General features: G+C 38.2%; 1 protein-coding gene across 1 annotated transcript in view; it reads right to left on the reverse strand.

Moving 5' to 3' along the window:
- Positions 1-25624, reverse strand: part of Cdc42 (Cell division cycle 42) — a 98698-nt gene that overhangs the window by 63982 nt on the left and 9092 nt on the right. The window contains exons 3-5 of the mRNA XM_067150446.2: positions 10442-10514; positions 10230-10339; positions 9954-10151 (exon numbers count right to left, since the gene is read on the reverse strand). Coding sequence (XP_067006547.1) covers positions 9954-10151; positions 10230-10339; positions 10442-10514 — 381 coding nt within the window. The remainder of the gene's footprint in view (positions 1-9953; positions 10152-10229; positions 10340-10441; positions 10515-25624) is intronic.

Below are 25624 nucleotides of genomic sequence, written 5' to 3' on the forward strand. Positions count from 1 at the left end.
AACACGCATATTTTCAAAGAGCACGAGGATCGGAGCGTCCGAAGAAGTACTGGGAGAACCACAAAGCCCGAACAATCCCTTCAAAGAGACCTGAACGATGGACTGACTAAAGTGATCCTATTGCAAGTAATCAGCTTCATTTTCCATATCAAAATCTAATCACTAAATTTTTACACTATTGAGATTCTTCCACCGTTTTGATACTTGATAAAGTGATCCTATGCGGTCATAAAAGAAGAACTCTCGAAGCCCGGTGAAACCGTTAATGCACATCACTATCACCAACAACTGATTCATTTAAATCACGCATTGATCGAAAGACGACCGGAATGGGCCAAAAGACATGGCAAAGTGATTTTGTTACACGACAATGCGCTATCTCACATAGCAAAACCAGTGAAAGACACCTTGAAATCGCTTGGACAGGACATCCTTCCGCAAACTCCGTACTGCCCCGACCCAGCACCATCTATCACCTCTTCGCATCAATGGGGCACGCGCTCCCAGAGCAGCAATTAGGCCTAAGCAATAACGAGGAAGTTGGAAAATGGCTCGACAAATCGTTTGCTGCAAAAGACAAGCAGTTTTTCTGGAATAGTATTCATAACTTACCTGAAAGATAGGTGAAGTGTGTAGAAGCTGATGGTCAATATTTTGAATAAACAAAAAATGAATTTCCCTTGAATATAATGTGTTTTCTTAACAAAAAACAACTTATGCATACACCTGGTAACAGTTACATTGTACACCCACAGCTGCCTTTTGTAATAAACTACAATGATGTTCATAACAACCAGAACACCTTGAAAGACTAGAGATAGGAAGTTAATATTCACAGGACATGTGCAATAGTATGTTCTAAAGAAATGATTAGCATTTGAACCATGTCAGCCCTCAGGTTCAAGCTCCACCATCAATATCTCGGCGCAACACCACGACTCATAAAATATGCCTGAGTCTTTCGTTGTTGCTATAAACCAAAGGTAATAGATCAGCGTGACTTGAGCAGACTTGCAGGATGCCTTGCAGACATATGTGAGAACCGTACCGTCGAATGAGAGTTTGAAAGAGGGCGCATTATTGGCATGAGAGAACGTGATGCATTCATCTGGGAAATTGCTGCTTGTGTGGGAACGAAGTGTGTCGGCAGTGCAACGGGTGTGTACAGAATGGTTTACAGAGGGCCGTAGTTACAGAAAAGGATAAAGGTTTCCACCTGTTCAATACAATAAAATAGTGAAATTATTAGAATATCACATATTTATTATCTGTAATTTTGGGACTGGTTTCGGCACCTTCCTGTGCCATTATCAGCCAAGGAAATTGTTGCAAGACTTTTTTAATTAGCTACATGAAATACTTGTTCCAGTGTAAGAACATGAACAGAGCCTTCTATGCTAAGTTGTAAATTTTATAATTACGTATGTGACAAACTCTATGTAATTAAAATACAGACTAAATTAATCCTTGTGGGATAACACACACATCATAAAAACATTTATATACATTTTTAAAGCTCTTTGAGTTATCAGTTTGTTGCAACTATTATAAAACTAATTGTAGCACCCAGTTTTGATAAAATCTTTCTTGTAGGGAAAAACTCATACAGCTACAAAGTATGTATGAATAGCCTTAAAGAGTAAAAACAACATTCCTTTAAAAAAATTTATGTCATTAGGCACTTTCTAAAATGCTAAACAGCCGATTTCTAGAATAGTGTTCTCTTTACGTGGGTAAAATAACTTATCAATGTGCATAAACATGCTAGACTGCAATGGTGTATGGAACGACGTCACTGAGGACAGGAATGGCAGCAGATAGTATTTTCGGACAAATCCAGGTTCTGTTTGTTTGAAAATGATGGCCGCATTTTGGTTTGCAGCAGACAGGGGGAGAGGCATCACAATGACTGCATTCACACAAGACATACAGCGCCAACTCAAGGCCTTATGGTGTGGGGTGCTATTGGGTACAACTTCAAATCATAGCTGGTGCGTGTCCAGGGTACTGTGACCAGTTTGACCTACGTAAATGACATCCTGCGGCCCATAGCCATACCCTTCCCGCACGACATCCCAGACGTTTTTTTTCTTGCTCTTGTATGCATAATCTGCTAACACAAAATGATCGTTATATTCTTGATTAATAATATCCTTGTCTTCTTGATTACAAGCAGGACAATGCGCGACCACATGTTGCTGCACGAATACGCGCCTTCTTGTTGTCACAGGATATCATACTATTGCCCTGGCCCGCCCGATCACTGGGCTTGTCACCAATAAAAAATCTGTGGGATATAGTGAAACGATGGGTGCGGCGTTGTGACCCAATGCCAACCACCAAAGATGAAACTGTGGAACCAGGTGAATGCAGCATGGATGGCTATATCCCAGGACGCCATTCGCGCCTTGTACACGTTGATGCCATCATGCATGGAACAAGTTATCAGTGCCTACTAGGCAACAGGACAAATGCTGAACTTACGTGACTGAAATGCTGTTTCTGCAGAACGTACTAATGAACATGTCCTGTGAATATGAACTTCATATCCCTAGTCGTTCAAGGGGTTTGTTTTTTATGAACAGGAGTTTATATTGTTGTTCAGTACTGGTGTTCGCAGAAATTGTTGCATGTAAAATACCAGTACTTTCAATGCATTATTTTCAGCTGCTAATTTTTTTTTTTGTTCTTGTATTACAAGATATTGCAGCTAACAATAGACTCGATCGTACGAATAGGACCGTTAACTTTGAGAAGGCCAGGCCGGTTCGAGAGGACAACATCCTTTTAAGAACCGTAAGTTTAAAGATTTCTTTACACCCATTTCGCATTTTTTACTTATTAGCCCAAGTTTCTCACACAACCTCATTTTTTCCATTACAGATCGGAACTTCATTGACGGTTTCCACTAGGGTCACTTTATAGTTTATGACGTACATGTTACTTCTCTAACAGCTTCTTAATTTTGTCGCTGCCCTCCCGACCATTTAAAATAAGGCAATAGACCTAGCTAACATTGGGAACAATCTTTGAGAATGGGACCACTAAACTGAGAATTCTGCTATTCTAAAATTTTTAATTCATCAGAGTTTTTTCATCACTTATCACATACATTTCACCTGGTACGTTGTCTATCAAACTTGGTTTCTCACGCTTTTTCGCTCCCCTCCTTAGCCATTCGTGGTGATGGTGTTTCTACAGACTGTCAGCCTGGATTTTCATGACAGTGATTTTGTCTTGTTTTTTAATTATCAAACTAAAATTTTTAGACTAAGAGGTCCGCAACCTCACCATTAGCACTTATTGTTTTGTTTCCGTCTGTATCATTTATTTTCTTTTCTTAGTTTTAGCGCACTTTTTGGATTCAATTATGTTTTATATTAATCTTTATTCACTGAATTCATCTCAGCAAGTTATTTATTGTTCCATCTAGTGATGTAAATATTGTATACTAGCTTATGTACCTGTGCTTCACTACGGAATTCTAGTGTACACGTTGTGAGCAAGATTGTATTAAAATGCGTAGCTCGTAACGTTACCCTAGAAACGTGATGGGGAAGTCACCAAACATCTTTTCTCATATGAAGACTGAGTTAGGGAATTTTCACTGTAATATTAGACCCCCTTCATTACCATCAGTCACAATCAGGTTGGGGAGTTTTCAATATAATGGTAGACACTCACTCTCCACCTGCCTTTTTATATCATCAGAAAGACTGTCTTAATGTTTTTCCGAACGGAAATGAACATATATTACAATGACGTCAGTAGGAACGACGCAATTAAAAGCAAGCTTTTAATATGAAATACTCGATCAAATGAAACACCACATATTTTCTCACTTTTAACGAACAGGACTACACTGCCGATCTAACAATACAAAGTTCCAGAGCTGGAATGACCAAGCCGCAGAAAGCCGTGATTCGTGAACACTCTTAGTCTTTTTTCGGTGGGGAGGGGGTTGAATAGTGGAGACTCCCAGGGCAAAAACTATGCCCTTTTACTAATCTGTTTCCTAGGAGTACCCAACGAGTCGGAAAATATCAATTCACTACACTGGCGGCACCCCGGTGGAAAAATCTATTTGCCACGGAGGGAAATTTTTTCCTCCAAGTCAGAGGAGAAACGGCCTCTTCACTGATAATTTGGAATAAAATGAATGTGGAATTTAATAAAAGTGAAGAGGAAGAAGCTTTTCTTAAGAAACAGCTCTTTTCAGGGTTGAATTTTGAGTTATTTAGTGAAGTGTGGTGCTACAATTTGGAATAGCCCTAAATTGTTATTCTAGACCAGGCCATACTACTCACTCTCTCTGCACGCTGTTACATTCAACCTGAGGTCCGTACTGGTTCGAGATTAACACTATTTACGGCCCATTTCCATCTGGCACATAAAATAATATTCAAGATCTTAACCATAGTTTCGGCCTCAGCCACACAGTTATTTACATTGGAAAATACTAGAAGCAAGGTTCAAATACTCAAACAAGAAAAAACACATCAGAATCTGCTACTCCTTACATAGTCAAACAGACTGTTGTGTCAATAAGTTTTAAGGAAGAAGAACCTGTATTTATTATCTAAAACAGTACAAGTCGCATATTATGAGGAACTAAGAAACTGTGTTTAAAAAATGACAGAGGTTTTTATAGAAACATTCATCAATTTTATAGAAAATTTCCTGTGTATCAACTATATCAAACCATAGTCTTTTTAAGCACCTAAAAAACAATTCTAATGCACCAAATAATACTATATTTTTTAACAAGACATGTTATTTGCATAACATAAAGAAGGGTTAATACTAACTAGCCAAGTTTTAATATTTCCATGTAAAATAGGACTTGTTTTGAAAACTGTGGTTTAAATGGCAAAAGTAGATTCTTTTATCAATTTTACATGATTCTATTGTACATAAGGTATACCAAATCATAGACTTTGCCAATTATATATAAAAAATAATTTTAGATGCACTAAATAATATTGTATTTTTCAAAAAAGACATGTTATTTTTATAGTACAATGGGCCTATGCTATTTAGCTATATTTTTAATGTTTTTCATGTAAGAATAGGACTTGCTATTGCATATTTTTAAATTTTTGAATGTTCCTTGCTATAAAAAAAAACAAAAAAACTCAATGGCTGATGATGGCATAGTGGATTGCCGAAACCGGTCCCAAAGATGTATTTTATGATAAGTTAAATAAATATGTGATGTTCTAAATAGACCATTACGATAACGTATTGAATAGGTGGAACCTTTAGCTTTACTAAGCATTGTAAAAACATACTACTACTACTACTACAAGTTAGCCTCTGCCTTAAGTATGCACACTGCTCATTCAAAACGGCAAGTCAGAAAAGGGATCGAATAACTGGAATACTATGAAGAACCAGTGTGTTACGTACCAGCTGTGTCAGAAAATGTATGAACCAGAGGAATGGCATGCTAAAGAAGAAAGTTTTCTAACCCCCTGGCTGTTTCCTACCAATATTCAATCAGGCTATTATACTCGGTATGCAGCAGTAATCCCATCTATCGGAGTTGAGAAGCAGCATAGGAGACAAATAATATCACAACAAACAATGGTCAATGTAATGTTATAGTTGATCAATGTTATGCGCTTGCGATATTGTAGACCTTCACATTTAGTTTTCCTTCGACTCTGAAATACCACTCACCATAGTCGGTACGGTAAAACTGAATAATACATAAATGATCGGAATTGTATTATCTGTAACTTTTGTTATGCAGTACTTTTCGATAGGACTAAATACACAGGTATTTAAAATTAAATTTTATGCACCTTCCCCTAAACTACAATTTCATCCGGGGTGAATAAAATTGTTTATATGTTAGACTAGTTTCTTATTCCCCGACTCTATATACTTATTTTCATTATTTTGTTAACCCATTTTCTCGTGGCTCGGTGTTGATATGCACTTAGCAACAAAAATACAAATTCATGAATAACTGTGTTATCATGGCCGGTACGGTAAAAATATGAGACATAAATGGTCGGAAATTTAATTCTATATAACTTTGGTTATGTAGTACTTACCGATACAACCACTAATAATATAAATATTTAATAAAATTTTAGGCCTTCCTCATAACTGCCATTTCTATCAGCGCGAATAAAATTATTTATGGCTTACATTGTTACGACTTATTCCCTGACTTTGCACACCGATTTTCATTAAATTCTCTTTAGCCATTTTCTAGTGACAAAACTCTTATTTTATATATATATATATATATATATATATATATATATAGAGAGAGAGAGAGAGAGAGAGAGAGAGAGAGAGATTGTTATTGTTTTTATTTTTGTCATACCTCTTTTTTTTTGTTTGTTGTTGCTTGTATTATGTAGATTACTTTAACCCCGCTTATTTCACTGAAGATGGCTCAAACTAGTCAAAACATGTTTGAATTTTATTGCTCCATCTAATGATGGAATTATGTTTTTTATTGAATTGGGAAGATACATTTAATTCTTCCTTTGTAAGTCTTGCTCTTGTATGCATAATCTGCTAAAGCAAAATGATCATCATATTCTTGTTTAATAATAAGGCTTGTCTTCTTGATTACAACTCTTCAGCTTCATTTGAAACATGTCACATGTTTTACAAGTGTATCTTAGGTTGCTTGAATCAGAGTGCTGTTGATCGTAATACACCTCTTATAAACAGGATAAGATGGCACTCGCTCACCTTCCTATTTCTTCTTAGTCATGTACAGTCTGTACATTTTGGTTATATTATGAAGTGGTAGGTATTTGCAACTGGTATGGCGTCTTGAATAATGGCTTTCATGCTGTGGAAAGTTATTGATGTGAGCTAGTATTTCATCCCTTTCTGATCAGGCATTACATTACCAACTATATTAATTTTCTGTCTGTGTATTAGAATATCAACTTTACCTCTTAATTCCATAAGCTGACATAAATAATGTCTTACAAACTTCTATTGGCACTTTATTCACAGGATTTTTTTAAAAAGCAGATATAGTCTTATCATGAGAGCCACTTTTTTCTGTCTCTCCCTGTGATCTGGATACCATTGCTAAAAATCTGATCTTGAACAGCAGGGTCAGAATTTGAAGTTCAGTAAATATCTATTTCTAATCACTTTCTTTAGATTTCTTTGTGTATGCTTTCCTACAACACTTATCAGTTGCAACAAACACCTTTCCTGGCCATACCTTGCCTATCAACAGCTTTTAGCTTTTCTGTTTCAATTCTGCTTAATTTTCTCTTAACACTGATAGTTTCGGACTCATCACTATTTTGCATTAGCATCACCTCCACCACCATCACATTCACTCTCATACAAAACAGGATTAGCTGCAGATGTACTAACGCCAACTGAAGATGTGATCTCTTCCACCTCAGTCTAAGGCACATTATCCCCCCCACTGTCACTGTTACACATCTGGACTTCTACCTTCTCCTTTGTTACTTGTTCTGGAAGTGGAAAATCCTCACATTCACCTTCTGATGGCATGTATTCTGATCCAGAAATTGATGTCAGAGAATTCTGTAGGCAAAAGTGCATAACCTCATAACTGTATGATGAAGGCATGAACTACAGTTCTGAAACCATTGAAGGGTTAGACGCAAGAACCAGGCAGCTCCACTTTTCGTCAAAATGGACATTTTCATATATATCGAATGTAAACAAATAGGCGCACATTTCTATGCAAGAACCATGCAACTCCAATGACTTCCATTGGTGATACAAAGGAACGGGAGCCACATGGAGATAGCATTCATCATAATTTTAATGCAAGAACAAGGCAGCTCCAGGAGCCACCTGGTTTTTCTATCGATTATAGTTCAGTGCATCATCACTGGTGCCGAAGCTTTGGAATAGAAAAAGAAAAACGGAAGAGAGAAAGACTGTATGTTCCTAATGACTATATGAACCTCATAAGAGGGTTAAGCTCAAAATATGTTGTCAAACAAATTGAGAGAGACAGTTTTCTAGACTATAAAAGTACTTTTGAAGAATCCTTCAAGAAGAATGTTAGTTGTGTAGGTAAAGAGAAGTTCTCCATTTCAAAATATTGGTTGTTTATTCATAGTGAAGAATTTTGTGGAACTGTTAAATGTTCAATGAATGCATCAGGTTTTTCTATACAAGAGTTTCCTCTCTTGAAAAAAAAAACAGTACTCCAAAGTTTCCTCACGCGAGTCAGAAACTGTATCCAGAAGCCCTGCACATCAAGGAAGCAAAATTTCGGGATGTAATGGTACTGGCCAAACGCTATGTACCTCCCACTGACAAGTGGTATTACAACAACATAACCATTACAAGTAATAAATCTCATTGTAGGCCGTATTGGACATCAGATATGAACATTAAAACAAGAATAATAGTTAACACCACCTTTCCAATACTAGTATTTTATTCTTTATATTTTCATCCACCCTTATCTTATTCGCTATTATAAATTATTACATCTTCTTATATAATATCCCCTCACCAATAAATAAAACTAGTATTGGAAAGGTGGTGTTATCTATTATTCTTGTTTTAATGTTCACAACATAACCAGCCAATCAAGAGAAAATAATGTGAACACCTCATCTGGAAGTGAATAACATGAACTGTCATACTGTAATAGTGGATACACTTAATATTTAAGGTTCTTAAAATTTCTGTGACTTATTATGAAGTGTTTACATATTGAAATACTGTAATTTATTTTGCAAAAATACAGTTTTTGGTAAGTAAAACCACAGAAATCACTGAATTAAACATTTTCTATGCAAGAACCGGGTGGCTCCAAAATTGCTATAAAAGACAAGAAAATTGAAAATTTTGCTACAATACAGACTAAATGTATCAAGGTCATCATTCATACTTATTTTATACAGTTTTTTCTTGCTCCTGAAAAGTTAGGAAAAATGGAGCTGCCTGGTTCTTGCATCCAACCCTTCAATTATTACACTTACCTTCACTGTCATCGTGCCTTTGCTGGCAGGATGCAGTGTTTACAGTGCACTATGTCTTCTGGTATGGGCTAGAATAAATTTGTTACTTTCACTGACCTATCTCAGTCTCATCCTTGGCTTTGACAATATAAAAGTGACCGAGGTATGAACGATTCTAGTAACACCGTTCCTTATGCAGCCAGTCCCTGTTATGAATGGTGTGAACGTATCGCTCATAGGGTCGGTTGGTGCATGCATTTCAGTGGGCATGGCAGACTGATATGTAATAGCAACTTCTGGCTCAGTGAGGAAAGCAACAGGAAACTACCTCACTCCTCATTTCCCTAGTATGCCTCTTTGGTGACACCTAGGCTATCTATGACAGCTGTTGGTGGAGCTGTAGAGGATCAAACCAGCCCTTGGGCTGAATACCCAACATACATACATACATACATACATACATACATACATACATACATACATACATACATACATCATTGTCATCAATCTTATATGAACTACACATGCCACAATTGTTCCAGCTCTCTCTTCCATAGTGCAAATCTAATACACCAAAGGAAATGATAAACAAAACTACAGTATATTTCCTTACATTAATTTAGCAACAAAACAATGCCAGTCTACAATAAACTCATGGAAACATGCAAAGCATTTTGAACAAAATGAGAAATCTACAATGACATAAACAGAACATATCATGTACTGACAAAACAAAATAATCCAACCAAAACTTGATTTGTGAAACCATAAACTGTAATGCACAAACATACCATTACTTACCAATGCCATTTTTCTGTTACTATAATGAATAGACATATCTCTTTTGGTGGAATATGTAGCACATGAAATACTAACCAGCATCTGGCAAAACTAAAAAATAGCCAATTTTGGACATATCAACTTTTGGTTTTTTACCACAGAATTAAAAAGCCAACAAACTGTGAAACACCCGGTACATTCTAAGTCTTCATAAAATGAGTAAGTACTTACCTGCGTTAAGGCAGAGCACTCCACGTATTTGACTGCCTTTAGTTCTTTAGCTAGCTTTTCTCCCTGCTCAAAAGTTATAGGTTTTTGCTTGTTTTTTGCAAGTTTCTCAATGGTGGCAGCATCGTCTCTCAAATCGATCTGTGTTCCTACTAAAAGGAATGGAGTCTTCTGACAGTGATGAGTGATTTCTGGAACCCACTACAAAAGAAACTTTCATGTCATAGTGCTTGGTAATTACCCCTTCCCCCAAATACCTCCCTCTGAAAGTTCACTTACTTTTTCCTTCACATTTTCAAACGAAGATGGCGACACTACAGAGAAACAGACAAGAAAAACATCTGTCTGGGGATAACTAAGTGGACGTAGTCGATCATAATCTTCCTGACCTAGAGAGAAAAAGGAAAAATGAGAAAATGGGTAGGTAACAAAAAACAGAGTCAAAAAATTACTAATGAGTAAAACTGTTCCGTCAACGGAGAACAACTTACCAGCTGTATCAAAAAGTCCTAAAGTGTAAGGCTCCCCACCGATCATAACAGTAACTGCATAATTATCAAAAACCTGAAAAATTGGGACAGATTTGTAAGCAAAACAACTATCAATAAACAAAGACAGCCATCTTACAAGAATTGCATATTATTGGATTGTAATTCAGATAACAGACTTTAAAATAATCAAATTCATACCACAAAGTTACTTCCATTTAACTCATCTATTTATATACAGGGTGAAGCGTAATTCGCGCACTCGGGCGTCGCAGCGCGACTCCTCACATGCCAGCAATAAAAAAAATGTCTCTTACAAAATTTCGTCTTGCGAGTATATCCGGTAGAAAACGGACGTTAAAGAGTAGCAATCTGGCAACACTGTAACCATATGTACGGTAACTACCGCTGTCAGCACGTTTGCGTCGTGCTGTACAGTTGGTGCAGTGGGTAGAGTTTTTGGTTGGCATGCAGGAGGTCGATGGTTTGATACTGGGTTGAGGCGCATTTTTTATTTCCTAATTTCCACCTGACATTACCTACTATAATACAGTAAGACACCGTTTCTGAAGTCACATGTATCCTACATTTACAACATAATAATAATAATAATAATAATAATAATAATAATAATAATAATAATAATGCAGAGATAAGTACTAAACAGCATGCGGTTACCAGACGCAATGTTGAAAGGCAGAATTATTGGGACCATGGTGATAACACATACAAATTGTAACCGAGTTTGGACATTATTCGCAGAGCACGTTGCTAGGCCTACTGGTAACATAAGGCCCTAACGAAATGTAATGGACCTGAACGAGGCAAGAATAATAGTTGGTACTAATCTATGGGACCACTGGAGGAGGGTACAAAGAAAACAGGTTTCACATCTAGTAGATGAAGTGGTGCGAATAAATTCACACCCACGACGTGGAAAGGGCGCCTTTCAAAGCTGACCAATGAAAACGATTGTTCGTCCATTTCTAGGATCGTAGTTTGTAAGTGCAAATGGTTTCTAGAAGACCCGCTGCAATCGCTGTTGATGATTAAGATGCCAAATACCATACCACCTGGACTACATTTACGAAATAAAAAACATACGCCTCACCCCTGGATCGACCACTCGACCTCCTGCATGCTAACCCAAAACTCTATCCATTGCACCAACTGTACAGTATGACTAACTTCTGCTGACAGAGGTAGTTACCCTACATGTGGTTACAGTGTTGCCAGATTGCTACTCTTCAACGTCGTTTTTCTGCCGGATATACTCGCAAGATGAAATTTTGTAAGAGACATTTTTTTATTGCCGGCATGTGAGGAGTCGCGCTGCGACGCCCGAGTGCGCGAATTACGCTTCACCCTGTATATAGTGGTCCACCTGCCCCTTGTAATCTAGTTTTATGGAACCCACAGCATTCACTATTCTGAAATACATTGGTTCCTCTCCCTAAACCAGGGTAATATAACAAGATGTGTGGTTACGGACTAGAAGAGAGCAGGAATCATGTTGTTGCTATTTTGCTTTATGTCACACCGACACAGATAGGTCTTATGGTGACAATGGGATAGGAAAGGGCTAAGAGTGGGAAGGAAGCGATCATGGCCTTAATTAATGTATAGCCCCAACATTTGCCTGGTGTGAAAATGGGAAACCACAGAAAACCATCTTCAGGGCTGTCGACAGTGGGGTTCGAAGCCACTACATCCCAAATACTGGATACTGGCCGCAATTAAGCAACGGCAGCTATCGAGCTTGGTGTGAGAGATTTTAAGCAGATTATTTATGTCATTGAAGCCTGCACAGTTCCACACACCCTTTTCATTTGAAAATAGAATGCAAGGCCAACAATAGAGTTTTGATGTTCTTTGACAACCACATAACCAGTTTTCAACTGATCTGTATTAAAGTGTCGAACACATCATTCTGTTTTAGTTTTAATACCAGGCAAATCAGGTATTGGTCAGCCATTGGAAATTATATTGCTCTTCGCCTGAATAGCTCTTGAACTCATGTCCTGGATTAAGATTCTAATGCACAGCAACAACCTCCCCACCCTCCACTCTCTTCACTCATACTGGCAGTTGCCATGCTTAGTGACTCAAACCTGGGAATGAGCACAGTCAATGCATTCCCTAGTCACCTGGTAGATCCGCAAAAGTGCTTTTAATTTGTGTGTGCACTTTCTGGCACGTAGATTTGGTGCAGTTTTCACAAAGAACCAAAATGAAATTAAATTATACTACTCATTGTATGAATTTCCCTTCAATTGAAGACAGAAGCACAATTAAACCTTTTTCTCACAAGTTTTAGCACATATAAATATTCCCGAAGAGAATGAACTAGTCAGTTGCGTTCCATTTGGCTGAAGATTCCAGAACACACTGGAGAATTATGAAGGGAGCAAAGTGGAAGAATATTGGTCCTGGATCTCTGGTGTGGCCTGGCAAGCCTCTTGCAACTTGTCTGACAAAGCTTTTTATGGCACATCCTTGCATAGCTCTTGGAAACAGACACATATTTACAACTCTCAACTACCCATGCATCACTGCCACTTTAAAATACGGTAATATTAATTATACACTATATAAAACGTGACAAACTTTAAAATAAATATTAGCTGTAATAATGTGCTTAAATACATTGTTTTTTAAAAATCATTTACAAAGGGAATGGCTAATTCCCTTCATTCCATGGAATAAGCACACCTGGTATGGATGCGCGATGTGAAGTTTCGACTTTGAGGTTTCTCATTACTGCAATGTTCTTATTGCGAGCTTTACGGAGGATGTTACAGCTACTGATCTGCTGGAGAGCAGCTTTCCTCCTTGTGCAAAAAAGATCCAGACCTTTAACAGCTTTGGCAGAATAAATCATTGCATCTGCTGTGTCTCCTGGAAGTGATAAAATCTCCTTGAGCGTGCTCTTAGTAATTTTGTTCGCACCTACAAATCGTTCTGGAATTCTTTCCCGGGGAAATACGCTGATATATCAATGTGGGGCAGAAGGACGAGTTTATAATATTAAAATTCTGATCAGGATGTAGCCAAGGAGAAGTTTCCAGGCATTTAGTTTATCTTTCAATGATTTGATACCAAATACATTAGCATCAGCAAAGTAATTCCCAGGTATTTAATGCATTTGGATCCAGAAATGCACCTTATGATTTTTCCAATTGATATCCAAAAGTTCCCCCTGCTGATTTTTTCTTTATTAATGGTGGTAGCAATAGGTTTGTTTGAGTCTATTTTCAACCCTAATTCCTGAAATCTCTCAACTGCCAAGTTAGTGATTTCGAGAGCTGATTGTCTCTTCCAATTATTACAGTATTGTCAGCAAAGCCCAGAACTGTCAGTAGGATTAACCTATCGCCCATAACTTATCCATATTCATTACATAGCCTACTGTTTTCACTAAGTTCTGTAAATATATGGCTAGTAATGATACTGAATAAAATAGGTGAAAATGAGGACCCTTATATTATCTATGATACAAAATGATATAGTTGTCCTCAGATTGACCTGGAAAAAGGTTGAATTATTTTCTTGGAGATTGTAAATTATTCTAGTTAATTGACAGGGGCATTAGGAAGAACTAAGAATATGCCTTACATGTTAAGTGGCTAACATTGTCAAATGCCGAATCAAGTGCACTTATACCAAGGAAAATCGGTGTTAAATCATGCTTCCCAAGTTTAGCATGTTAAAGGATGGATCTCAAAAAGGCATAGTTGATGAGACAAGAGGGTGACCTAACAAGACCTTTCTCATGCTCACTAAATTGCACAAAAATTCTTAATCAGGCCTCAAGATCCCTCTACGTGATACAGAACATATAGCTATAGGTCTCCAATTTGATGTACGAGCCTGATGGTGAAGTATGGGATGGAAATCTGATATTAACATTATTGGAAGGATTTTTGCAATGATGACAGATACTAGGTTGTCCTCGATTGCTCGGACTACATCAGGACTGGGAGCTGTGTTAACTGTTATTTTACTTGTCGCATGAGTTACCTCCTCCTTGCTAATCATTGTCTTATAAGATTCACTGAGAGCTATCACTAGGCTTTATTCATGCAGTCTGGATCCTCTTCTCGTATGCAACTATTGCGATTATAAAAGAGAAATGATCATCAATATCTTGAACACTTAAATTACAAGTAGTCATTTGTTGGTTAAGATATTTCCTTATAGCTTTTCTCCTTTGCTTCCAGAAGAAAAACTGCATTTCTTTGTATCTATATTTATAGTCCCTTCTCTCGATCTCTTCTGGTCGCATGATCTTTGAATCAGTGCACTGCATTTAGCTTTCCTGGCTTCCAAGTATTTTCGGACGGGGTGTTTTGAACCTAGGAGAAGGCTTATTGATTTGGCCAGGAATTCAACAAATCCATTTACAGCTGTGTCAAAACCATCAAGGTAATCCCATTATAAAACTGCACGTTCCATTATGTAAGGCTTTCTTTGTACTAGAGCATGGGACTGTTCTTTCATCGGGTCTACTTCTTTCAGTTCGGTATCTGGTTGGAGAGCGTGGCTGCTAGCACGCTATCTGGAAACAATACTTAGTCTATACGCCTCTGGATGAGCATGACTTATGCCTGTATTGACCCTGAGATATAGCTTCCCACAATAAGAATGATGCTTGATGCTTGTTGTTTAAAGGGGCCTAACATTGAGGTCATCGGCCCCTAATGGTACAAAATGCAATGGCAATTTAAAAGTACAAAATTCATTAAATGACCAGAATTCAAAACGTGATGATGAAGAATGAATGAATAAATATGAATTTAAAACAATCAGTGGATCCGACCCGCAATGCCTCACCTGTCCAGATACAATATTACGGACTAAGTGACTGTTTCCAAAGCACAATCCTGAATCGATGATGCTTGTTGTCGAAAGAAGTTCAATATCCATATCAACGGTCCCTCATAATGGCACTTATTACTAGTAAAGTAGAACCATGGTATTTCTCACGTTGCGATACTAATCAAAGATAACGTAAACTCACGGTGTTCCAAACATTATGGTACTACTCACAAGTATTGTACGTTGTACAGGTAACGCAGACCTCTGGTATTTCTCACATAATGGCGAATCTCGTAGGCAACACAAACCCAGTGTTCCTCACCTAGGTGTACTAATCACAAGAGCCAGTATTCCTGTGGTGTTCCACACATAGTGGGTACTAATCATAGGCAACGAAGACCCACGGTATTGCTCATATTGTGTTACTAACCACAGGCAATGCCCAGACCCGTGGCGTTTCTCACTTAATGATAATAATCACGGGCAACGTAAGACCGCGGTGTTCCACGGTTAGTGGTACTAATCACAGCTACTGGAAACCCACGCGAACCCCGCTTTACTGCTACGAATCACAAAACTATTGAGTACCTAACAGAGTGGTACTACTCGCAAGTAAAGGCGACCCATGGTGTTCCCTGCATGATGGTACTAATCACAAGTAGTTTCATGGATCTGATGCAATCATTCCTTGGTCACCACTTTTAGTCTCCTCTTACGACAGGCAGGGGATACCGTGGGTGTATTCTTTGTCTGCGTCCCCCACCCACAGAGGGTAGACAAAGAGAAAAAAGTAGGAATCCGTCACTTCGAAAAATGAAGTAACGGACGAAGAAAGGCAAGGGGCACAAAGGGCGTGAAGATGAAAGACTCCCTAGGCCTTCAATGCTCGGAAAAGAACAAGAGTTGACTACGGGAGGTCGGACAGGATAGATGAAAGTGAGGAGCCTGGCACAAGTAAGTGGAAGCAATGCCATGACTCAGCTAAGGGCCCTATGGTCGCCAACCCACACTCCCAAGCTGAGAGCCCCTGGGGCCCCTTTTAGTCGCCTCTTACGATAGGCAGAGGATACCGTGGGTGTATTCTTCATCTGCATCCCCTACCCACAGGGGGTCCCACAATAAGGTTAGGGAGGTCGGTTATTATCAGACTCAACGCTATCAGTGGAGATGGCGGAAGTGGGAAACCAGTAGTGTCTGTACTCCAGAGGAGCAGCTACAAAAGGCGTCTGACTCCATGTTAGGTGCGGCCTAATTTGAACCTGGCAAAAGGTAATAAAATGCCTTTGGGAGTGGCGAACCCATCGTACAAACAGCCTATAAAATTCGTGCAAGTGAATCGAGGCCTCGGCAAATGCTAGGGTGACCCTATGAAGTGACGTGCAGTTCCCAGTGTTCTGGGGGAACTGTGAGAAGTAGTCTACTAGACATCACCAGAATCGGCATCATCAATGTCGTGACTTTGAATGGCAAGGTAGAACTGATAGAATATATGGAGAAGAAAGACATAGCGATGATAGGAATGAGTGAGACAAAATGGAAGGGGAAAGGTCAAAAAGAATTGAAGAAAGGATATACAATATATTGGAGTGGAAGAAAGACGGCAACAAATGGTGTTGATGTTAGATTGAGAGAAGACCTAGCACAATATGCAGACAAACTTGACCAGATCAGTGACGACAGGATAATTAAACTTGGACTTCAGAGTGGAATCCAGGATTTTATACAGGTTTATACACCACAATCAGGGAATGCAGACGAATGTTTAGAAGATTTTCTAGAAGAACTGGAAAGTTGTATTGAAGACAAAGAGGTCATAATAATGGGAGACATGAATGCATATAGTGGAACAGACAGACAGGTAAAATAAGTGACAATTGGCCCCTATAGTTATGGAAACCAAGATGAAGAAGGAGATTTGATAACAGACTTTTGCAGAAGGAACGGACTGTTGGCAATATGTGGTTCAGGGGGAAAAAAAAAAAAACCTCACAAAAATAACTAGATATGGTTGGGGAGATAAAAAGACAAAGATTGATCTTATTCTGGTAGAGGAGAAATGTAGACAACTGGAAGATGTGACAGCAATGCCAAGAGCAGATTTTGGAGACCATTAAATTGTGGTAGCAAAATTAAGACTTGGTAAAATAAGTTAATAGAAAAAAGGAGAAAAAAAGGGGGTGGGGGGGCAAAATAAAGGGATGGAAGTTAAAAGAGAAAGATTTGAGGGAAAAGTTCCAAGAGGATCTGAAGAAAGAAATTCCTAAAGATGGCATGAACAGTGTGGAAGAGGAATGGACAGGTTTCAGAAATAGTTTGGTAAAGTGTGCAAGTAAACACCTGTGGAAGACTATCAGGGAGGAAAAAGGAGATTCCCTGATAGAACAGCAGGGTAAAGGAAGCAGTTAAAAAGAAACAAATGGCTCAGAGGAAGTGAATAGGCAGCAATAGTACAGAGCCCAAACCCAAACCCCATGGCACAACAGCCCCGAAGAGCCATGGCCTACCAAGCGACCGCTGCTCAGCCCGAAGGCCTGCAGATTATGAGGTGTCGTGTCTTCAGCATGACAAATACTCTCGTCCGTTATTCTTGGCTTCCTAGACCTGGTTCATAAGAACATTAAACAGCGATTGGGAAGACAGGCAACAAAAGCCATTATCCTCAATTATAATCACATAGGCTGAGTGGACCTCGAACCAGCCCTCAGATCAAGGTAAAAATCCCTGACCTGGCCGGGAATTAAACCCGGGACCGCTGGGTAAAAGGTAGGCATGCTACCCCTATTTCGTGGTGCCAGCAACAGTACAGAGAATTGGGAGAAATATAAAGAAGCGAGAAAGGTATGTAAGAAAATAGTACAAGAAGAGAAACTGAAGAGCTGGGAAAGTTTCACGGAAACTTTACAGGAAGATGTAAAGGGAAGTAAAAAGGTTTTGTATGGTTTTGTGAAGAATAGTTTAAGAAATAGGGAAGATACAAAATGTGTAAAAAAAGAAACAAGGCAGATATTGATGCAAAGAAATGACATACTAAAAAGATGGGAAGAATACTTCTCAGAATTGCTAAATATTAAATACAGTGAACTAGTAGATGAGGAGCAAGAAGAGAGAATGGGGAAGGAAGAACAAGAAAAGGATATATCGATGTTAGAAATAGAGGAAGCCATACAAAAGATGAAGAGCGATAAAGCAGCAAGAGTGGATGAGGTAACTATGGAAATGATAAAAGCAGCAGGACCAATAACGCTACAGTGGTTGTATCGATTATTTAGAATAATCTGAAGGAAGAGTGGGGAAAGGGTTTAATTATCCCGATATTTAAAAAAGGTGATAAAAAGGAATGTAATATCTACTGAGGGATCACCCTTATTGCCCATGTAGGTAAGATCTTTAAGAGAGTATTGGAAGGAAGACTGAGGAGAAAGCTAGGAGAAATGGAAGAACAGTATGGTTTTAAGAAAGACAGGTCAACGTTTGACTTGATCTTTACATTAAGACATATGATGGAGAAAAGATGGGAGTTTGGGAAAGACATGGTGATGAGATAGATTGATATTTAGAAAGCTTATGACAGTGTGCCCAGACAGTTGGTATGGGACACACTAAGGGGAAAAAAAGGTTAACACAGTGGAAGTGCAAATGATAAAAGCTATGTACAAAAATTGTGTTTGTAGTGTGAAAACTAGTATAGGAAAAACAAAATGGTTTGAAGTTGAAACTGATCTCCAACAGGGAAGTGTACTATCCTCATACTCTTCATGATAGTCATGGATGAAATTCATAAGAAAATTAAACAGAGATTGGGAAGACAGGCAACAAAAGCCATATTGTTTGCAGATGATCCTAGTGATATGGGGTGAGGATGAAATGGAAGTGCAAAAACAAGTACATGTATGGAATCAAGAGATAGAAAAATTTGGGATGAAAGTAAGCACAGAGAAAAGTAAAACATTAGTGATGACAAGGGGAAGGAAGGAAGGAAGGAAGGAAGGAAGGAAGGAAGGAAGAGGAAAGATAAAACCGAGATGAAAATTCTGGAAGTGGTTGAAAGTTTCAAGTACTTGGAAAGTGTGATCACAGAAGATGGAAAGATAAACAAGGAAATGGGGAAAAGAATACAATGAGCAAACAGCTTCTACCAGAGTGTAAGGGGTATTTTGCGGAACCAAGACGTCCCAAAGAAATGATGAACCCATACTAACTTATGCACCTGGATCGTGTACTACAACAAAATGAGAGGAGAGTAGAATACAGGCAGCAGAGATGTAATTCCTAAGAGGTATTGAGGACAAGACCAGAAAGGATGGAATTAGAAATGAAGAGATACGGAAAAGGATAAGAATTTGAAACTTCAAGACAGGATAGAAACTATGGGCATATGATGAGAATGGAAGAAGAGAGAATGCCAACAAAAAGGTTTTTCAGAGAAGTTAACAGAAAAGAGACCACAAGAAAGACCCCAAAAGAGATGGACAGATTCAGTGTGGGAATGCATAGCGAAGTGTGGAGGAAAACCGGAAGATGTACTTAAAAAAAGAAGAAGAGTGGTTGAGAGATAGGCAGCGATGGAGGTCCTTAATTCACAACCCGACCCGGGAAGCTGGAAATGGAAAATTGAGATGATAAACAAAAAGCCATCATGTAGAGCACAATAAAACTTCATCCACAATTCAAGATTCTCAATAACAACATTATTGAAATTATTACCTTGGAGATAACATTCAACATAAACAACAAAAAATCAGATAATCTCCACAAGACTCTAAACATGTTTTATTTGGAAGATCACAGGAGGAACACACTGTAGGCAATGCAAGGGATCACCTCTTTAATGAAAACCATACTGGTTCTAAATATAACAAGGTAAGCAGGGAAAAGGAGTATGTTAAAAATGGCCGGGTTTGACAATCACAAAGATTGGCAACTCATGTTAAGAATCTTGATTAAAATTCTTAACAAATGCAGTTGTGATGCGCACACGATTTTGCCAATCACAACAGCTCACTGAACTCTTTTCTTACACGTGACATTTTGTTAGGAAGGAAGCCATACTTTCCAATGTTGACTTACTTAAATGTAACTTAAAAGCTTTTCAGTCTGTCAAACACACAAGTTAAATACAGTTGAATACAGTTCCCTTTTGTGAACACTGTCGGTTCCGAGGAAAAATGTCAGTTACGAGAGGTGTGCGCTAAAACAAGTTTGTAATAATAACAGAACAGTTTGTATAACGGCAAAGAACATCCACCTTATATAAGCATACATATCTTTATTTTTATTATTCTAAGTCATTTCTGTGTTAGTATTTCGTAGAGAGTTATTATAAGTGATTTTATATTATTACAGCTTCGTGAAGTAATCGTGAAGCTTCGTCTGTATAAATTTAGCACATGTTTAACAGACAACTGAAATGTTATGGTATTTGTCTCACTAATTAGCACCTATACAGTCTTTTCCTTCTCAAACTGACTACCTGAGCTCCGAGTTATGAATAGAATGATGCAAGAAGGGAAGAAAATCCCCAGGTAACTTTTAAGTCAATAGTCTCTGGCAGCATTTCTAGGCAATTAGAATTCTCGGAACAGGCCTATACACCACTAGGTAGAACTGCCTTCCGATGTACCTTCTCGCCCCTTGCACTCGAAATAGTACAGTACAAACATTCAATAGGGATTTCTTTATGTCTGAAGAATGGTTTTAATAGAAAGCACGACATGTGGTCCGGCATAAATTGTCCTGCAACGTGTAAAGTGTCCACGACAAATGGCGATGTCCGCTGTCCAAAGTTCGAGGTGTCCGCTTGAACGAGGCCAATTTAACACTTGTCTTATGTAAAATAAAATCGGTTCTGAGGAAAATTGTCCATAGAGGTGTCCGTTAGGGCAGGTTCGACTGTATAGATATTACACTTACCTGTAAAAAAAAATCACATTATTAAACAAGGTATAAAATATGTTCATTAAGAACCCTTCAATAGTTTTTAAAAAAGAAATGAATCATTATAATAATTTTTATAATAATAATAATAGCAGCAGCAACTTCAATGATAATACTAGGGGAACGCTAGGGGTAAAGCACCTGAAGGGGAAGTACAGCATGTCATTGACCTGACCAGGGTGGGGAAGTGACACGATAGAGGGCAATGGACTGGCAGCCGTTTAAATTTGAGCCAATGAAGGAGCAACGTTTTTGGAACACCACCCAGAGTATGCTGGAGTTGGAACAAGGCAGTACTTCATTAAGATAAGTTCCAAATTTAAAATTCATAGGCAGATAACCATGACACAGTACTAAGCAACTTGCCTAAAATTGAAAATCTGTTCTTCCTGACAACTTGTTCAAATGCTTCTCTAACTTCATCCTATTTCCTAAATACTCTGAATTGTGTAGTGTGCTTTGCTTTACTTTTTCAAAGTCCATGGTAGATACCACAAGTTGGTTCTTTAAAATGCTATGCCAATGTTTCAGTCTCCTTTTCTCCAAAGTTCTCTACTTCCTTCCCTCCTGGGAAGATAGAAGTATCTAATACCCTGGTGAACATTTCAATGCTATGTTCATTGAGGAACCTTTCCTCAAGGTGTTTTGCTCCGCCTTGCAGAAAAGCTTCTCTATCAGCTTGAAAAGAATTGGAACTTCTATTCCACTCTTGAAATTGCACATATCACGCAACTGAAAGGGCTTGAAGAAACAGCAACTCTGAAGGGAAAAAAATAGCAGCAACAAAAGATGGTAAAGCCAATAAATGACCACCTTAAATAACAAACTATTCTAACATTCAACCAAATAACCGTTTATAACAAAGCAATGAGCCAAGATTGGACAAACAACAACTTCACAGATCTGCATCATAAGAGGAGTACACCAAGGATGAATACTTTTACCACTGCTATACAATCTCTATGCCGAATCGCATATTCAAAGAAGCCTTGCATAAAACTGAGCTAGATGTGAAAGTAAATCGAGTTACCTAATATGTCACACCATTGAAGGTCTTCAAGAACTGCTCAACACAACTCATCTAAGTGGATTAAAATATGATCTAAACATCAATACCACAAAAACCAAGTGCATGGTATTTTAAGTACCCATGAAGGTACCTCAATTTCATAAAATAATCAATATATAGAAAGAGTAAGTTAGTTCACATACCTTGGGAGCACCATAACAGAATCTGGACCCTGAAAAAGAGATCAGATGCCGTATTGAGATTTCTAGATCTTTCCAAAAGATGAGGCCATTCTTTTGTGATTATAATCTAAACCTCAAACTCACGCAAAAGCTGTTGAAATGTTACATCTAGTCAACAATGCTTCATGTGGTAGAGACCTAGACCATCAAAGCTTCTTCCATGAATAGAGCAGAGGCCTTTGAAATGTTCGTTACATAGGAAAATGTTCAGAATAACCTGGACAGATTTCATAAAAGTAATGAAGAGCTAAGGAGAGCTACAGCCGATCGAGAGTTGGCTAACATTATCAAAGCCAGGCGAAAAGCTTATTTAGGCCATGTTCTGCAAGGTAGAAAGTACGGGCTACTACACCTGAGATTACAAGACAAGATAGAAGACAAGTGAGGAGCTGGCAGATCACCGATGTCATGGCTCGAAAACATCAAAGACTAGACTGGCATCAACACCAAACAACTCTTTATATTACCTAAAAAAAAAAGAGGGCTATCTCCAGGGTGATCAACATCTGGGGAACCGGATATGACACATGAAGCAGAAGAATCACAGAGTTTTTGGTTTTATGTGACTCAATATCATGATCATACAAACGCAGAAAACAGTTCAGTATTTCAACAGAGCATGAACACAAACTTCAGGAAAATCTTGAACAATCAATCAGAAATATACCAGTCAAAAAAGCAACTTCTGGCCTAATCAAATATTTGCAGAGTGTAACAACAGTTAAATTCTAACAGGCTCAGTGAATTACTGGGTTATTCTCTAGCTCGTCTACACAGAAAATATACAATAAAATGATGATTGTTGTGCCACACCCATACCTAATTGTCTTCATATCTTATTCTCTGATATCGATGTCATAAGTCAGTTAATTGAAAATGGTAAAGGTTCTCTAACTTGATGCCTACTTCTTCCCGATGAGACAGATGGCACCACATGTAATTATGAATTACCAAAGCATTTCTTTCAATCTAAAACTTGCTTTGTATGCTCTCTGACTATAAGAAGAAGGCTTGGGTAAAAAAGATAGATGCAAGGCTATGAGATGATTCTCGTATCTTTTAAACAGTACCACTAAAATTTATGATTTTCCCTATGTAACCCTCTGCTTGGAGTCAACGTACGTGATTTTTTAATTTTTTAAATTAATGATATTTGTTCGTGGCGTCGACCTCAGTAGATCTTTAGCCACTACTTGCACCATACCTGCGTGTAATTGTAATTGCGGAAGTGTAGTGTTGAATGTAAGGAAAGGAACGTTAAGGAAGACACAAAAACCCAGTCCCCAGGTCAGGGAAATTAATCATTTCCAATTAAAAAGTCCTGACCCGGCCAGGAATTAAACCTGGGGCTACCGGGTGACAGGCGGATACATTGCCCCCTACACCACGGGGCCAGACAACGTACATGATTACTTAATATGTTTGGGATTCTTATCCTTCGAACTCCAGGTATTTGTTTAAATTTCCTTTTCCTTGGCTTGCCACAGTTATGCTAGGTTAGTATACTATGTGATCCCTGGTCTGTATTTTGTTCTTTATGTTTATTGTGGCGGACCTATTTACGTGTCTTCCCTTTTACTTTATGTTTACTTGATATATATTCGTTCCTACTTAGGGACGAAAGGTAACACTGATCCTTTTTGATAGGTGTGTGTGTGTGTGATGTGGTTGTTTGTGGATTCTTTTACATTTGAGATCTGTTCACATCCTTTTCGACTGCAACATCTGGCTTGAGCCCACGTTGTGTAATATGTTTGAAACGCCTGTACGATTCACGTTCGCCATTTTATGCGATATGAATGTCTCATAGCTTATGCGTTGTTTGGTTATTGTGGTGACTGGGTGAGCCTTGCCTACGTAGTGGCCACCTAGACAATCTCATCTGTACTCTCGGATCAGGCCCATAATCCATCGACGGATTTTTATCATGCTGTTACGGTCATTATCGCAACGGGCCTTGATACTATATTTTATTCTACTTTGCACATTTGGTCTCTATGTGTATATGTGCAAGTGCGTTGTGTGATTGTAGGATCGGTGTTATTTTTCGGTGCCTTATGAATGTTTGCCTTTAGCTTTATTATTATTATGTGATTATCTTATCGATGTTTCTGGCGTGCTCGGCCATTTTGTTTACCTATTTCGGGATCTTATTTTCTATTCAACTTATCTTTGACTCATGTTTATTTTGCTTCGGTAACTACGGCAAGGCCATTTTATCCTCCTTATGTTCTATAATTATTCTTTCCTGCTCGCTTTGCTTCTACTACCTTAATTTCTGAGAGATTCTGACTCTTTGAGAAAATTGTTGGATGTTTTTTGAGAAGGTTTGACAGGTTGTTGGATTACTTTTGTTTTTTTCTGGAGCGGCGACAATATTTCTTTCTTCTTTAAAAGCCGCTATATTATCTCTGATGCTTTGCTCTAATGAAAGAAATGTTTTGCAAACAAACCTTGTGTACCACTGTTTGTCATTAACTGAACCAATTGGTATTGCCCTTCCCTATGCCTCTGTTGAATAAGATAAATGCAAGAATTTTATGAGATGGTTATTAAAGAGGCGAAAGACTTGTATTATTTTAGAATACGTCAAAGACTATGTACGTAAGTAACTGTTTCCCTTATGTCTCCTCTGTTTATTTTATGCTCATCTTTTATTTGTTCGGGCAACCTTATGATAATAAATCCTATTTATATTAATCTAATCTCTGCTTTGGGTTCACGCCTTTTATACTTTTAGGCATTAGTATAAGAGGCCCGGATTCAGTTCCTGCCTGTCTATAGCCAGTTTCGACCGGTCCACGATATTTTACTAGTAGCTGAGGTGAGTAGGTGGACTGTTATTGATTTTAATTTAGGAAATAAATGGTGCTGACAAACCAAATACTGCAATACTTTCTACATTCTATAATCACTTCCCACATAAACTCATATTCGAAGCTACCTGAATTACCCAGTAGTCTCAATCAATCCTAGACTTATCTCTTACTAACTTACTATGCTCTATTCAATCCCTGCAAGTAATTCCTGGTTTTAGCAATCACTGAATCCTTCAAGGAGGGGAAATCCACAATCCTCCCAGTCCTAAATCTCAAACCATAATACTTACGGGTTTTCTGAAAATATATTTCTAATCTGCTTCATTACAGACTTCTCACTGTTAAGACACTCAATGGCAAAATA

Source organism: Anabrus simplex, chromosome 6 (genome assembly GCF_040414725.1).
Source record: "Anabrus simplex isolate iqAnaSimp1 chromosome 6, ASM4041472v1, whole genome shotgun sequence".
Lineage (NCBI taxonomy): Eukaryota > Metazoa > Arthropoda > Insecta > Orthoptera > Tettigoniidae > Anabrus > Anabrus simplex.